This window comes from Morone saxatilis, unplaced genomic scaffold (genome assembly GCF_004916995.1).
Source record: "Morone saxatilis isolate NCDOM2014 unplaced genomic scaffold, NCSU_SB_2.0 Contig8, whole genome shotgun sequence".
Classification (NCBI taxonomy): Eukaryota; Metazoa; Chordata; class Actinopteri; family Moronidae; genus Morone; species Morone saxatilis.
The window spans coordinates 19870571-19885848 of NW_023340257.1; the positions used below are offsets into that span (position 1 = coordinate 19870571).

The window sequence follows — 15278 nt, forward strand, 5'->3', positions numbered from 1 at the left end:
GATCGAGTCACTGATTGCCACTAACTGTCTGTGTCACTGCACAGCATCGTTCAAAAAATAATGCTGACAAGACAATGTCAGCTCAGCACCGACTCTACGAGAGCCTCCCTATTACACATCACCTGGAGTCATGTGGTGGTCATTCATAGATGGGGATACAGGATATTTGACTTAATACAGGAAAACACTAGTTTGCAACTTGTCATTAGAGGATTAATATATTGTGAGTTCTGCTGTTTGGTGTCAAGACTGATTCACCTCCACTGACTCCTAATCACAAGATTCTGTTCAAGCCAAGTCTGCCTTCAAATGTGTAAAAGTGTGTAGGATAATCTTCACAAAAGAACTGCTGAAGTCAGTTATTAGAGTTCTTCTGAAAGACAAATATTAAGGAGTATGGTCAAGACTTGCTCTATTCATTTTTGTTATGAATTGCAGTATACAATTAAAACTGAATGTAATAATTATACAGAGATATATTAACACATTTTAGACTCAAAAACACATCCGGACTGTACAAATGTTACAACAAGTTAGAAAGTAGCAACAATCTGATACAAGATTAGAAAAAACAAAGAAGTTGTTGATTTCTAAAGGAAAATAATGGCTCCATTTAAATTACAGTAAATGATTATTGGAAACTTTATTCTCCATATAAGTTGAATTGTATTTTTGTTTTGCATGTATATTTGAGCACTGAAAAATTCTCCAGTTAGATTTTTAATGAACTTACATTAATTAATTAGAAGGATACCAGCTGAACGCCATCTCCATTTCCTTTGTAATTAGTGCAAAATTAAAGTGTTCTTTCCACAAATGTTCCCATGGATCTGCAGTTACATATCAGTTAATTTCAAGTAAATTAGGCGAAATTATGGGAGCTGTAAACATTTCAGTCCAAGCAGGGCCAGCTCTGTGTTACAATAACAACATAGACACCAAATAGTTTTTTTCATAAACATTTTATGACAGGAGAAATAAATACATCCTCATTTTACATGTATGAGCCCCTGTTCTCCTGACAGAGAAATATACAAAGAGATTTGCCTTTTTAATACACTCAAAAATACAACCTGACCTTACAAATATTACAAAATTTCAAGGGAGCAGCAACAATCTGGACTTCTTACAAAACACAGACTTACAATGTTTCAAGATTAGAAAAAAAAAAGAACCACTAACCACACTCCAAACCCCTTTGTGGTCAAATCAAATGCTCCTAGGCCTTAGTGATGTATCCCTCTTTGATTAGGAAATCGTAGATTTTGCGCGTCTTGTTGACGTCGATCTTGATCAGCGCTCGGGCTTGTGCGAGCCGCAGCCCACCCTGCCGTCTGCACTCGTTCAGCAAGGCCTGCTTATATTCCAGGTAGGCCCCTGGCACCAGCCGCACGACCTGGCATAACTGCAAGTGCAAAACAAATACAAAGATTGGCAAGAGACATTTCAAAACATACACAAAGTCTTATTTCAGGCCTCAGTGTGCTTCAACACAAAGTGCTCCGTTGTCAGGTCATCATCTGACAACGGAGGTGTCCCAAGCTCTCTTTTTTCATTCATTCATTCATTCCAGTCATCAACTATTTCTGTTACACAACTGCCTTCGAGGAGAGACCGTCTGAAAGGGTGCGATTCATTGCCTCAAGACATAAAAAAAAAAAAATACCATGACAGCTTAGTTCTATTTTTTTTTCCAGCCACGCTAGCTGTGTCTTTACAGATGTCAGTGTTGGTCTGTCCACCAATTCAGACTGAATTATCCCGACAACTACTGGATGGATTGCCATTAAATCTTGTATCGATATTTATCTTCGCCACAGGATGAAACCTACTGACTCTGGTTGTCCCCCAACCTTTCCTCTACCTCCACCTCACAGAGCCGTTAGCATGGCTGTAGAGACTCTTAGTCTTGTTAAATAACTGATACAGCGCCATTTTTGTGACACGCTCACTTTGTCTGCTGTAAAGAAACGTTCAAAGTCACAATTATTTTCCCACTGCAACGTTCCTCACGGCTTCTGTAAATCCTACCTGTCTATTTCCAAGATTTTTCCATAAAAAACTGACTTTGTAAATTCTGTGACCTTAGTAAAACCAATGGAATACTAAATGAACCTCTATTAACATGTCTCTACATTGTATTTGCATGAGCCTCCCTAATTGCACGTAGGAACAGGATTGATGACATCTGTTTCATGTGTCTGAAGCAGTAAATCTGGCCCACAGTTTGTAGAGAGAGGTGTTTCGCCTCGCCTTTGATTGTGGCGGTTTGGAACAGGTATAAACAGTTTAGTTTTTAGCTGTAGTTCGACGACACATCAGACAACCTCCTGAGTCTTTCTTCTTGACCATTTAGGTACAAATAAGAGAAAGCTGTACCTCCTTCTCCCGCTCGTTGAGTTTCTCTGTCCCCGGCAGCCCGGTCAGGTTGAGAGGAGGGGCGCTCCGCCTACCTGTTGCTGTGGAGCAGAAATTCAACAACAGTCAAGCAGGCATACTGTTGGTCTACACTTCAGATAACATAATAGCGGGCTGACAACATGCAGTTAATTCCTTTGCTCAGAAGAGACAGGGGAACAAATATTTACGGTGTGCAAATTGTGTAAATATAGCGGCGGGGGAGTGTGCGTCCCATTTGTGCTCTAGGGGTTAAGAAAGGCAGCTAATTTGAAAGAGAAAAACAACAAGATAAATATGCATGTAGGCCTATATTTTCTGAGTGTATTTCTGGAGGAGCGTCTGCATTAATGTGACTGTGCCTGGGGCCGTGCCATGACGACAGAGAGGAGAGAGTACAGAGGGAAAGGTGGAGAGAAGCTTCGTACCTGACACTGTGATTGTTGTGACAGCTGGAGTGATGCCAGCATCTCTGTAATGAGAAAGAAGAGTGTTTGCATCTCTACAATCTTATTTACGCACGCACGCACGCACGCACGCTCGCACGCTCGCACAGCATTTCTTGGCTTTGTTCACTATTCTCAGTCCAGGATCATCATCCAAAAAAGATGAATCATTGCATTCAAGATTTTTTTTTTTAAAGAAGAATAATTAGAAGAACTTGGATACCACCCAAAGAAACAGGCCTTGGATGAAAAAACAACAGCAGCGGCACATGAAAAAGACTAAAAACACAGAAGAGACTGAGGTTGAAGTGGGATGCACAGTAATATAAACGTCTGCTCTATTCATCATAGAGTGTGATGATAGAGGTCAGCGTCTACGGGGAGCACAACTTCACCAGCTCTTCTATTACACGCTGGGTAACGAGCAGGAAGTTTGGAGTCTCACATTGCAGCCTGTTTGCTGAGCCACTGCTGGCATGCTCTGCCATCCTGGATGTACTGCAGCACGTCACACAACATGGTTCGCTTCCTCCGCTCGTCCTCCCGCATTCGCTTCGCTCGCTCGTACACCTTGGCACCTGAGAGTGGTGACACAGCGAAGTCAGTGGAGAAATGATGGAAAAAGGATTCAACAAAAGGATGCTGTGTCAACTGCAGTCCAATGCCTGGGTTCAGGGCGGTCATTAATACTCTGAAAGTCATGATGAGCAGTTTTCATGTAAGAAAACATTGCTTTCAATGAATTAATAAGGCTTACTTTGCTGAAATAATAAATTACGTACAGGAAATATTCAAGTCTTTTATTAATTCTGCCAGCAATTATCTAATATAGCAACTCAATACAATATTCTGCTGAGCTTTCCTTTGTGTGCCATGCATCAACAAACTAGCCAAACATTGTAATTCCAAAAACTGATCCAAAGACCTGATACACTGTGCTGCTGCTGCAAATCATAATTAAAACAATTTAGAGCCAAACTCAAAATAGCGTAGCTCAAATCTGAATGTAAACACAGTTGCCCTGCTGAGGCATGCAACTTTAAAATGAAGTTTTGTTGAACAGAGGAGTGAAAAGGTCAAACTAAACTCACTGCAGAAAGACTTGATCCCTGCTTTTCGGTACTCCTGCAGCCTGCGGATCTCTCTCCTCAGCTCAAACTCCACTGGAAGAAAAAGGAGATGAAGTTGAATATGTACACACTGTTACAAAGGGAGTTCCCTGAACTATTTCACACAACCGAACCGATGTACTCAAAAGTCAGCATTTTTTTTGTTTCGTAAGTTCATATAAATTCCAAGCTACACTCCTACAGTGTGCATGTATTTGATGTATATAGAAGTTAAAGGAAAAGTTTGACATTTTGGGAAACAGAAGTTAATAGAAGCTCTGTTTTCGTGTTTAACCTACAGAGAATTATCTCCTCAGCTTTACAGTGAGTTTCGGCTAATGGTTTAGCTCTCTGGTTGGCAACTTTACAGTTTTGAGTCACTCAGGCAGCTGTTTTTCTTAAATAAGCTGCTAACAGCTCAGCACCAAACACTAAAGAAAGTTAACAACTAACTGGTTGAGCATTTAATAGCTGAAGAGCAAAATAATTCCCTCAGAAGTTGGTTGAGACCAAAAACAGAGCTAAAAGAATATTAGGCCAGAAGGATTTTGGAGCAATGTGGTTGTGGTGGATGGCAAAGAGCGCTCTTTGCCATCAATCATAACTCCAAATGAGTGAATGTCTTAAGGAAATAATGGTGTCCATCCCTCCAGTAGAGTTCCAGAAACTTATGTTGAATTTATGTCAAGGAGCTGAAGCTGAAGCTGTTCTTCATGTTGATTTCTCCTTTAATTTGCACTTACAAACATATTGGGAATCTCCTACAAATAGAAAAAAGGGAAAGTCTGACGGTGCCTTCCAAAGCTTAAAAATAACATCCCTTAAGGCCACGATCATTTAGCAATGTTGTGGCAGTCTGGCACAAATTGGTTAAATTATTTCTCTGTGTTTGTGACTGGGGCACGCATTCTCGGAGCCTATCCATATGTACTCAGACAGATACTAACATGCGTGACTTTCGATGAATTTGTCATGTTCAATCGGTCCAACCACTCTGGCAAATCGTCTCATGACATCATACAGCTCCTGCACCTCCTTTGGGTAGCATCGCTCCAGCACTGAAAGAGAGAGAGAGAGAGAGAGTAGAGAAGTGAGTGGGCAGTGGATACAAGCAAATATAACACAGAAACATGAAAGAAAAATCCACCCCCTTAGATACTTTTACATATCAATAGTTTTAGTGATTTTTAGTGCATCTGAGAAGAAGGGCAGTAATTTAGTTTCTTTCTGTTTATCTGGTTTCCCTTTAACTGCATGGTGTAATTCACAACCAGTAAATATTACTGGTGTCTATTATCAGTCATTCTGTGGCTGTACTGCAATCTCTTGAGGTTGCTGTGTGAAGACTTCTACAACTGATTGTAAGGATTTGAACATTTTTATTCAAACCACTGATTACACTGAACTCAACTCTCAACACTCCTGGTATGTTTGCACACTATGCACCGTACATTTAACATATTAAACAGGACCTTATTCCATCTGTTAACTCAGTTGAAAATATTGTTTCGGCAGTGTTTGAGCCGACTGTTTTTTGCTATCTGCTAGCTTCAGTTGTCAGTCAGCATTCGACTGCTCGCAACAACACACAGGGCTGGATTACGACGCACTAGTCACGTAACACAAGATTGGTTATTGACAAACAGGCTCATCACTCTGTTGGTATTTTTGAACATCAAAAACAAGCAATCGTTGCCAACTTGATTAGATTCTGCCTTTAATTTCATGGATGACGATCGGGCGCCCGAGGTTGTAGTGACAGGATGTTTTAAGCAGCTCAAACTCTGGTTATGTACTTTTGTGACAATCATACACTATATATTCCAACCACAAGTTTGTATGTTTTATGTTCTTAATCTAATATTATAATATATAATAATGACCAATTCCTGGTAAACACGTACTTGGTGAATAAAGTCTGACTCTAAAAATCTGATTTCTTCCTAGACAATTGATTGGTATAGAAGTTATCCAACATCCAAAATGGGCCCAGAGATTGTGTTATTGCTAACAGCCATTTTAATGAAAGTGTTACACAGAAAAAAGGTATTCTACATTGAGTTTTATATTAGATTATTTTCTTTAACCATTTCGGAGCCTAGTTGAGGAGCACAAGAAAATGTATTAAACCATCAAAGCCAGCAACATTGCTCCCCTCCCCTGAGATTGGTCACAGTACACCGATGTGTATCCACCACTAACTCACTCTACAAGCATACACAAGCTCTGAAGAGCTTGTTGTATTCGTCTCAATGCATTGCCGCTGTTGCTGAGTAACAGACAAGTGTCAAAGCCAAAGAGGAAAGCTGTTGTGTGGGTGTGAGAGGAGTGGTCGTGTGTGTGTGTGTGTGTGTGTGTGTGTGTCGGTCAAGTTCCTTCATCAGGGCTCCTGAATGTGAGCGCTAATTAGCAGCTGCCATTTCAGGCTAAACACAAGTCATGCTCTTGACAAAACAGTGGACACACAGAACAATGTTGTCCACGTCTCTAAGGAGACGTCAACACTGGACTTCTATGTGATAACACACAAACACTGACTGCAAACTAAGGCAACAACAAAACAACGCAGGCCTGAAACATTTAATGTAACAAGCCCTTACATGACTTCAGACTGCTGCTCTGAAAACAACAGCACTGGTCAATCTGCCTGCAGCACTTACTGAGACATGATACTGTGAGCCTCCCGGACTTGGATACTGCTTCCATTATTGTATGTGACACACACATGAACACACACACACACACTGTAGAGACACACAATCTTTGACAGTCTCCATGACAACCAGTCTGCAGCTCTACAGCTACTCTGAGTTCCCTTTTGTCTTGAAAGACTGGGGAGATAAGGGAGTGGAGGGAAAAAGGGAGGAGGGCTAACTAGAGGCTGAAGGATACATAAATAAAACATGAGGGGAGAACACTTCAACTCCCAAACCACAGCCAATTTCACAGAGCAACATGTGGAGATATAACGATGGGCTGGGTGGTCTGACGTAGTTTCTTTAAAAAATAAAAATAAAAAAAGAGAGAGGGTTTAATTGGAAAAATCCATTCATAGCAGCCCAGCGCCGTCTTTCTGACCTCTAATGCAAAAACTCCAGAGATGCAAAGAATTACATTACTGAGCTTGCTGAAATCCAACCTGTGACAGGTGGATCAATAAAAGAAGCCCCCCGCATTTTAATCACGATGGCAGCGGCACTCATCGCAGGGGGATCTATTCACAGTAAAGCAATTATGCCGTGGCACACGGCCCCTGTAGGCTATTCGCAGCCTTGATCGTAAATACGAGCTCCGTCAGTTGCCACACTTCAGCAGCCTAAGGGGCCACAGAGGTTAACGGTGGTTATTACACCGGAGTTGTTTGCATGCATCCATAGAAACCCTCAGCAGCCATTTGGCTGGTAGATATCAGATTCCTCCCCGAGTTGCTATGAATGCGGCCGCAGCCGAGCCTGTGTGAGTTTCACAAGAAGACTTACTCTGGAATTTCCGCAGGTTGATCAGTCCATGGTCTCGGATCACCCTGAGAGAAATGGAGATGTAGATTTATTACTATGCAAATTAATAATCTGATTGCCATATCTCTGCTAAATTAAAGTTGGCATTTACTTATTACAATTATCTTGGCTGATACAGTCTATAAAGTCATTATGGCATTTTAAAACCCAATATGTACATATGTCTTGTACACAGCAGCTAGGTGGAATTTGTTCAGTAATTGGGTTCGAGACTAAAGTCAAACAGCTTGAAAGGTCTGTAATGAGTTCCTTCGAAAGTGCACAGTGAGGTTCAAGGGTCAGAGCTCAGGGTCTTGGTCCGAGTCACCAGCCTGGAAGCCCTTCTGACAAGCCACAGCTTAACAGAGATAAAGCAAGGATCACGGAAAGAGGAGGGAACTATAACACACACGTGCTTCCCCAGCCAGACATGCCATTCCAGCATGCTCTGAGAGCACAAACTCATTAAAGTTGATTTAGTGATGGATGCCTTACAGCAAGGATTGACAGTGTATGTCCAAGAATGACAGCTAACACGCTGAATGTGCAGGATACTCTCTACAAAGTGTAACTGACTAACACCTTCAAAGAGAGGGATGGGTAACATATGCCAGTTCTTTATTCTACAACAAGGCAAATCAGGGCTTTTCATCATTCATTAATCCACTAATTAAACATTTAGTCCAGTGTCTCTCAAATGGGGGTACGTGTAACCCTAGGGGTAATAAACTAATTGTTTCAACTAAAAGGTCAAATGTGCCTTAAAGATGCCCTATGAGTCACTAATGGTGTATTTCGAACATGAACTCAGAAATTACTTCTTTGCGAAGTCCAGATGCACAAAATGTGTAACATACACATCCTATAAGCTTTTAATCCTTTTCAAAAGTCTCCAGCAGTGAGGACGCCCTCTTTGCGAGACTAAAACTCGGCAAGATGTCAAACAGTCTGGTATCCACAGCGTTCACAGATACATTTTCCCCATTTCTAAAAATATTCGAGGTTTGAATAAAGGTTCCTGCAGCTCGTAAGTTGCACCTGAATGACTCCCTGTGGATTGTAATGAGAGCCTGAAAAAGGCTTAAATATGCAATTATAATCACGCTGCTGACTTTGTAACCAGCCCAGTCTCCCAGGACTTGTGTCTTTAAAAACGCTTTTAACAAAGTCATAATTAAAAGTTTAGATTAGAAATTATAAATAGCATTGTGAATGCATTAATATTAAGAAGATACAGACAAGAGGTTTAAATTTGTTTGCTTTGTACATTTTAATTCAGTATGAAATTCATTTATTCAATCTGATAGCATAAAGAAGTACCGGTGGGAAATGAGGCTTCAAAAGGTCAATATAGAAGATTATAATGCCATCTTCTGCCAGACCAGGGTCATTACAGGATGCTGTATAAACAAAAACTGTATGAATCTTTTAGTGTACTAAAAAAGGACCTACTTTTTCCTCCGCTGTCTTTCCTTTAATCTTGAATGATATATGTCGACAACTGAGAGCTTGAGTGCTGAAACAGAACAATGCACACGACACAATGTATCGTAAAGTAAATGTTGTAGTTCACACTATTATCTTCTTTTTTCAATGAAAAACAATGAAAGTCTATTGAGATTCTACCCACCACGTAGGATGTCTGAGTCATCATCCACAAAGTCGATGTCTTTCAAATCCCATTCTGCATAGTTGTCGAACTCCTAGCAGACAATGACAAATTTGTTTTATAATCTGCCGGTTTGACCTAAATTCACATGAAGCTGATCAATAATCCCAGATAAGTGACCATACTCCAAAACAATTTTTTACTAAAAGCTCAGAGCGAGTGACTCACTTCACTGGGAGACAACAATAAGGGCACGAGTCACTGTTTCAATAACATTTAATAATGAGCCATCTAGTGGGCATTTATTCATGCTGACAGATTATGTTAGCACACGGATGACAAAGTAGAGGAAACGTGGATCCCCTCACCTCCATGAAGTCTGCTCTGGCAGGCATGTAACCAGCCATATCTCGAGACAGCACAGAGTCAAAGGTGGGCCGTGGGGGATCGTCGGTGGCTGTAATATCAGAGAAATACAGTATATTCACACTGGGATTTGAGGATACAACATATTCCTCGTATTGTGCTTGAAAACAAGAACTCTACCGCCTGCAAACTTCTTCCGAGATTTGGTTTTCCATACTTACACCATGAGTAGTCAATATCGGAAATGTAAAAAGTTTCTCTCTCTGCTCTGAGTTTGCCAACTGCTGCGTGAACACGACTGTGAAATGTTTATCAAACACTGCGACAGATGGAGACCTGAAGACTGCTAGGAACTGAGACAAGTTCCTGACTGACCAACTGCTTCTGTCCAACTGTCAGATTCTGTTTTTTTTTTTTTGTGATGCAAATGTTTCTTGTGGCCCATAATCAACACTGCTACCGTTTTCAAAACTTCTGAAAACTGTTTAAAATCAATAGCAGACAGGGCTGGGAGGTGGAAACATATAACTAAACTTCATTAATAGTAAATTCTGTCTGTTCCTAATCTTGTATGGAGATGCGAGTAGAAAATAACTACAAGGATTTTCTCGTAACATTAGTGAAGAAAAACAGTTAGGAATGATAATACGGATACTGACGTTTGAAAGGAATAGCGCCCTCTGCAAAGCGAGAGTCTTTTGTTTTCCGGAGGCTCAGCAAGGTGGAGGAGAAGAGCGGGTTATTGATGAAATTCTTCATATAATGGCTCTCGCATTCCTCTTTGGTTTTAGTGCGCATCTGATATGCCACATCCTGCCTGCAGGAGAAAAATGGCACGAATAAAAACTGTTAGTGTGCAACAATAGCCCAAAGAAGGATTGCCAAGGTATATAGGTGGTTTGTAAATTTTCTAAACACGTCGCACAGTACACTGTGGTTGACCTACATTAGTCATCTAAATAATACTTGGAAAGGCCTTCCACTCAGTGTTTCCAAGAACTGAAATAAGCCCACTAAATCCTTTTTTTTGCACTTACAGTACTTGAACAGCTTTTGTTCAGAGGCCAATTTGATGATGAAAAGAGCACAGATTTCATCATGAGTTAAGGCCAGGATTTCTGAACTTGTAAGCCCGATATTATGTCAGAAAAGGTCAATGTCGCCAACACATTGTGAATAATTATTTTTAAGCCAGGAGCAGTACAATAACTTTAGACAATTCATGTTTAGGACTCTCAAAATGAAACCTTTCACATTTCACTTATGGGTAAACAGTGGTGATAACTTTCATTGTGTCGTGTGATATCATGCATGTGTTTGTGTTTATATGATGAAATATTTCAATTGTGCTTATTTTTATCAACATTACATCAAATAAATAATAATATAGAGTATCGGCCTTAAAAATCCAGGAATGTAAAATCCAGGCAAACGTGGATTTTTAAGTAAAGATATATTCAAGCCTCAACAAGCCTTCATTGGGGAAATCAACATTTTGCTGAAAATGTCTCAGTTAGACTTACAATAATAAAATATAATATAATAACTATGAACAAACTGACAAAGCACTCACCAGTTTCCAAAGCCACAGTCCATGACGGCCTCCAATAGGGCCATCTCTTCCTGTGCCGTCCATCCAGGCTCCAGTACGGGGAAGTCAGACGTCTGTATTAAGATTGAGCAGAGATAGTGAGTATGTGGTGGGTGTCTGTGCATGTAAGACTATACACAAACTATAAACATAAAGGCAATTCTTTATAGTCCTTACCATGATTTCATATTTGTGATCACTCTCATGCTTCTTGTATTCAAACCCTTTGGTGAAACACTGCGATAAAAACAACAACAATCCCAGTCAGAGGGAGAGGTCTGGGAATAAACAAGAGCCTTAATAACATGCGTGTATGTTTGTGGTGTACTCACCTGGAGGCAGAGTAAAAAAGGTGAAGGGCCACATTCTGCACACTTGATGTACGGCTCCGTTAGGTAGGACGAGCAACCTCTGCATGGTGGTTTATCAAAAGGATCATCTGAAATTGACAAACTCAAACTTAAGTGTTTACTAATTCATGACTTTAGGACAATATATCATGTTAACATCATATGGAAGACATTAATGTGACCATTGTGTTACTATTGTTTGTCCTTTTGTATGTTTCTGATATGCCATCAGCATGAAAATGAGTCTTGTATGGCAAAATCTTAAGTCCTTGTGTTAATTAATGTGTGTTGTGCCTTTTAAATAAATAAACTTCAAACATTAAACTAGTTAATTCACTGTGCATATTCATCACTTACAAACTAGACATGGATAATGGTTCAGTGGCCTCCAAATAAAGTCAGCACATGCTCATGTTCGGCTGTAAACAGACCAAGTAACACCAACAACAGCAGGTTGTTTGTGGCATCAATATAAGATACAAAGGCTGACAAATATACACAACACAGATGTAAATATTAGCAGCTTACACGCTATCGTTAGCAAAAGCAACGCTAGCTGGAGTTAATGCGACTAAACAGAGACAATTAGAGAAAAGGATCCGGGCGTTTAGTGTTAAAATGCAGCGGTTACATTTCACTACATATATATATTATCAACACTTACTTCCAAAAGACGCCAGACGGTCCATGTGACAATGTTTAATAAAAACTAGTAGCAGAATGGATGTGTTTGTTGATCTTCTTCTTCGAGGTTTTACGGCAGCTGGTATCCTTCCTGTTACAATACTGCCACCTTCTGGAGACAGTGTTAGGAGACAGTGTTAGGAGACAGTGTTAGTGGACAGTGTTAGTGGACAGTGTTTTTCTTCTTGTCAACCCTAATCTTTTCAGTTTAAACTTTAAAGGATAACTGGTGTAATAACAATCTTTGTTTATTATGGATAAAGCACATTGTACTTTAATTAAAATGCCTATTTACCCAAATATTATATTTAAAGTGGATCCTTGTAGCCTACCTGAGCACATGTTTCTCCCCTCGCTCCAAAAGATTTTGGTGAAATATTAAAGTTTAATATCACTTAAGGTAAATTACATTCATTATTTGTATGCCCTTTTGGTAATTACATTTAATCTATTCCTTACATGATTCATATGATCATTCTTATGGGTAAATATAATATCCATTGTAGCAAATGGAGAAATAGCAAGCCCTCTTTTGACTTCTTTTCTTATTACTTAAATAAAGTAAGTAAATAAGTAATGTAAGTAAAAATAAATATGCTCTAGTAAAATATCTTTATTTAGATTTATAGGGATCTTCTTTTTTTATTTGTTTTTTTTTTTAGTTTTGCTCCTAGTCCTTGTTATCTTCCTGATGAAGGAATTACTGTTTCATTTCATGTTTCTATATATTTTGTATAAATGACCCATATTTCAGTTCCTTTTTCCTCATCTATTTTCATAACATACATATTTATTCTCCACACGTTCTTGTATGTTTGTTAATGTTTATTTAATTAAAAAAAGTCCTAATATGGAGCCATTATTGCAGCAAAATAATTTATGCATGTGAGTGGAGAGTTGTGTAACTGTATCTGTAATCTGTATTCAGATTTGTAAATGTGTGGACAAATCTGTAAATACAGACATACATATTAATGGCTGAGACGTCTAACACAGGCAGGACTCTCAATTGGCTTTTTTTTTTTTACATATGTGGCAAGAGATTTGCAAATAAATATAATCCAGTTCCACTAAAATCAAAGTTAAAGTTGTGTTTCTGTACAGTTCTTCCAACCTAATTCTTGACTCATTTGTCGTCTGATAAACAGTAAATTCATTAAACTCAGTGCCCCATATCTCAATTTTCCTGGTTTCATCTGAAGTACGTTAAAAAAACGATACACAGCGTAGAAATGTCACCCCACCGCTCACTAATCTGTAGGCTGTATAGCTACTGAGACACACAGACAAACCCCTCCTCACAAACACAAATCACCACACGCATTTGCAGATATGTGTAGCAACATTCATGTGTAAAAAGAGCCAATTGAGAGTCCCGCCTGAGTTGTAACTGATTAACTGTCTGTATATCCAGCTCTTTGAGCGAATACTTGGACTTTTCAGTCATTAATATGTATGTCTGCATTTACAGATTTGTCCACACATTTACGAATCTCAATACGTTTGCAAATCTGAATACAGACACATAAAGATTGAGATACAGTTACACAGCCCTCCACTCACATTTGTAAAGAGTTTTGCTACAATAATGGCTCCATAATGAGGCTCCATACCCTAATCTTTTAGTCCACATTTATTCAACTTATATACTTAAGTAGACAATTTTGAGGTATTTGTACTTTACTTGAGTATTTCCGCTTTCTGCTACTTTATACATTGTACTCCACTATATCATAGAAGGATATATTCTAGCCTTGTACTCTTCTATTTAAATCACAGCCATAATTATTTAATAAATATGTTACATTTCAGATTAATATTTGACATAAAACAACATTATGATAAGCTTTCATAATAAAATGGTGGTTCATGACCTTTTTGGCTTGTGACCAAAAAGTGTCTACCTGGGACCCCTTGTATTATGTCTATGAGTTGTTAGCACTTCCACCAAAGAGGAATTTCCAATAAGCTACTCAAAGGGGTTTTAGTCTAAAAAGGTAAAATTATCCAGTATTTCACAAAAAAGCAAATATTATTGTATTGCTTTTTCTCTTTCCCATCAGTCTGAAGGAAGCAGTTTCACCTCTGATTTAATTTAACTTAATGTGTATATATATACATTATAAGAAATTCTGAGTGCTTTTTTAAAATCTAGTATAGTTTTTACTAAATACTATAGTTATACCTGTAAAATTGGTTTTATTGTATTGTCTTAGTTTTATCTTTATGTTGTATTCTTAAATCTACTCTATCTTTTTTTAGGCTCCTCAGTCATCTGTGATGCGCTTTGAATTGCACTAAACTGTATGAAAGACACTGTACAAATAAAGTTTGATTCCATTGAGATTTTTTTCATTGAATTTCAGTGAACTTTATTATTTCCATCATACTTCAAGAAAAAAGTGAGAGTGGTCATTCTCCATTCTACCACACGGTGTTGATCTTGCACCACTTCTGCTAAGAAAACAATGAATGCCAAGTCTTTCTTTGTCTTTCTCTGAGCACACACCACCACCTGAGCCTTGTGGAGGCCAGTATATTGTAGGTTGGATAATGGATATTGGACTGCACTACATTACACCCCCATGCACTGTAGCTGTTTTTGTCTCTCAATAAAATCCACCCGAGTACAGAATGATTTCTAGGAGTGCCGCTTGCCCTGAAAATGGCTTAAAAACATCTAACTCTAATGCAATAAATATCAATGATCTTTGATATTTTCCAGTGCCTGTGTCCAGCCTTGGCCCCTGAATCAAATAAAACTCCTGCTACTCAAGGACACTCCTGGTGAGTGCACATCAGGGGACCTGGCAAAACAAATGCCTCAAAACCTTGATACATAAAACTGCAACTCAGCATGCCTCGTAACAACTAAAGGTATGTGAGAAAGTGTGTTTCTTTGTGTGATTTGGGTGAAATGACCCTTTGATTCAGTACAGATGTGACATCAGCAGCTTGGAAACAGTTGTATCTCACCTCTTTCAAAGGTGCAACTTATGACATTTAGGGAGAAACTGTATCCCTCTGACATTTATATTTTGCTATATTTGATGCCAAAATGTGTAATATACCCTTTAAAAATCCACACAAATACTCACAGTACAGTAAGACCTGTAAAACCTACAAAGGGGGCTACTAAACTGCACATTGGGTTCAAGCTGAGTGGTCTCCTTCCCTCTTCTTACCCTGAGCCATCTCCGTGAGGACAATGCACAGTGACAAGTGCGTT

General features: G+C 39.1%; 1 protein-coding gene across 1 annotated transcript; it reads right to left on the reverse strand.

Annotated features, from left to right (window-relative positions):
- Positions 1-943: 943 nt before the first annotated feature.
- On the reverse strand, positions 944-12150 carry tada2a (transcriptional adaptor 2A). The gene is made up of 15 exons (XM_035680694.1): positions 12030-12150; positions 11348-11454; positions 11193-11252; positions 10998-11089; positions 10084-10241; positions 9427-9515; positions 9080-9152; positions 8902-8965; positions 7432-7475; positions 4900-5010; positions 3935-4006; positions 3289-3421; positions 2826-2869; positions 2380-2459; positions 944-1405 (listed from the first exon to the last, which is right to left on the reverse strand). The coding sequence occupies exons 1-15, from the start codon at positions 12052-12054 to the stop codon at positions 1220-1222; spliced, it is 1338 nt and encodes a 445-aa protein (XP_035536587.1). The 5' UTR covers positions 12055-12150; the 3' UTR covers positions 944-1219.
- Positions 12151-15278: the final 3128 nt, after the last annotated feature.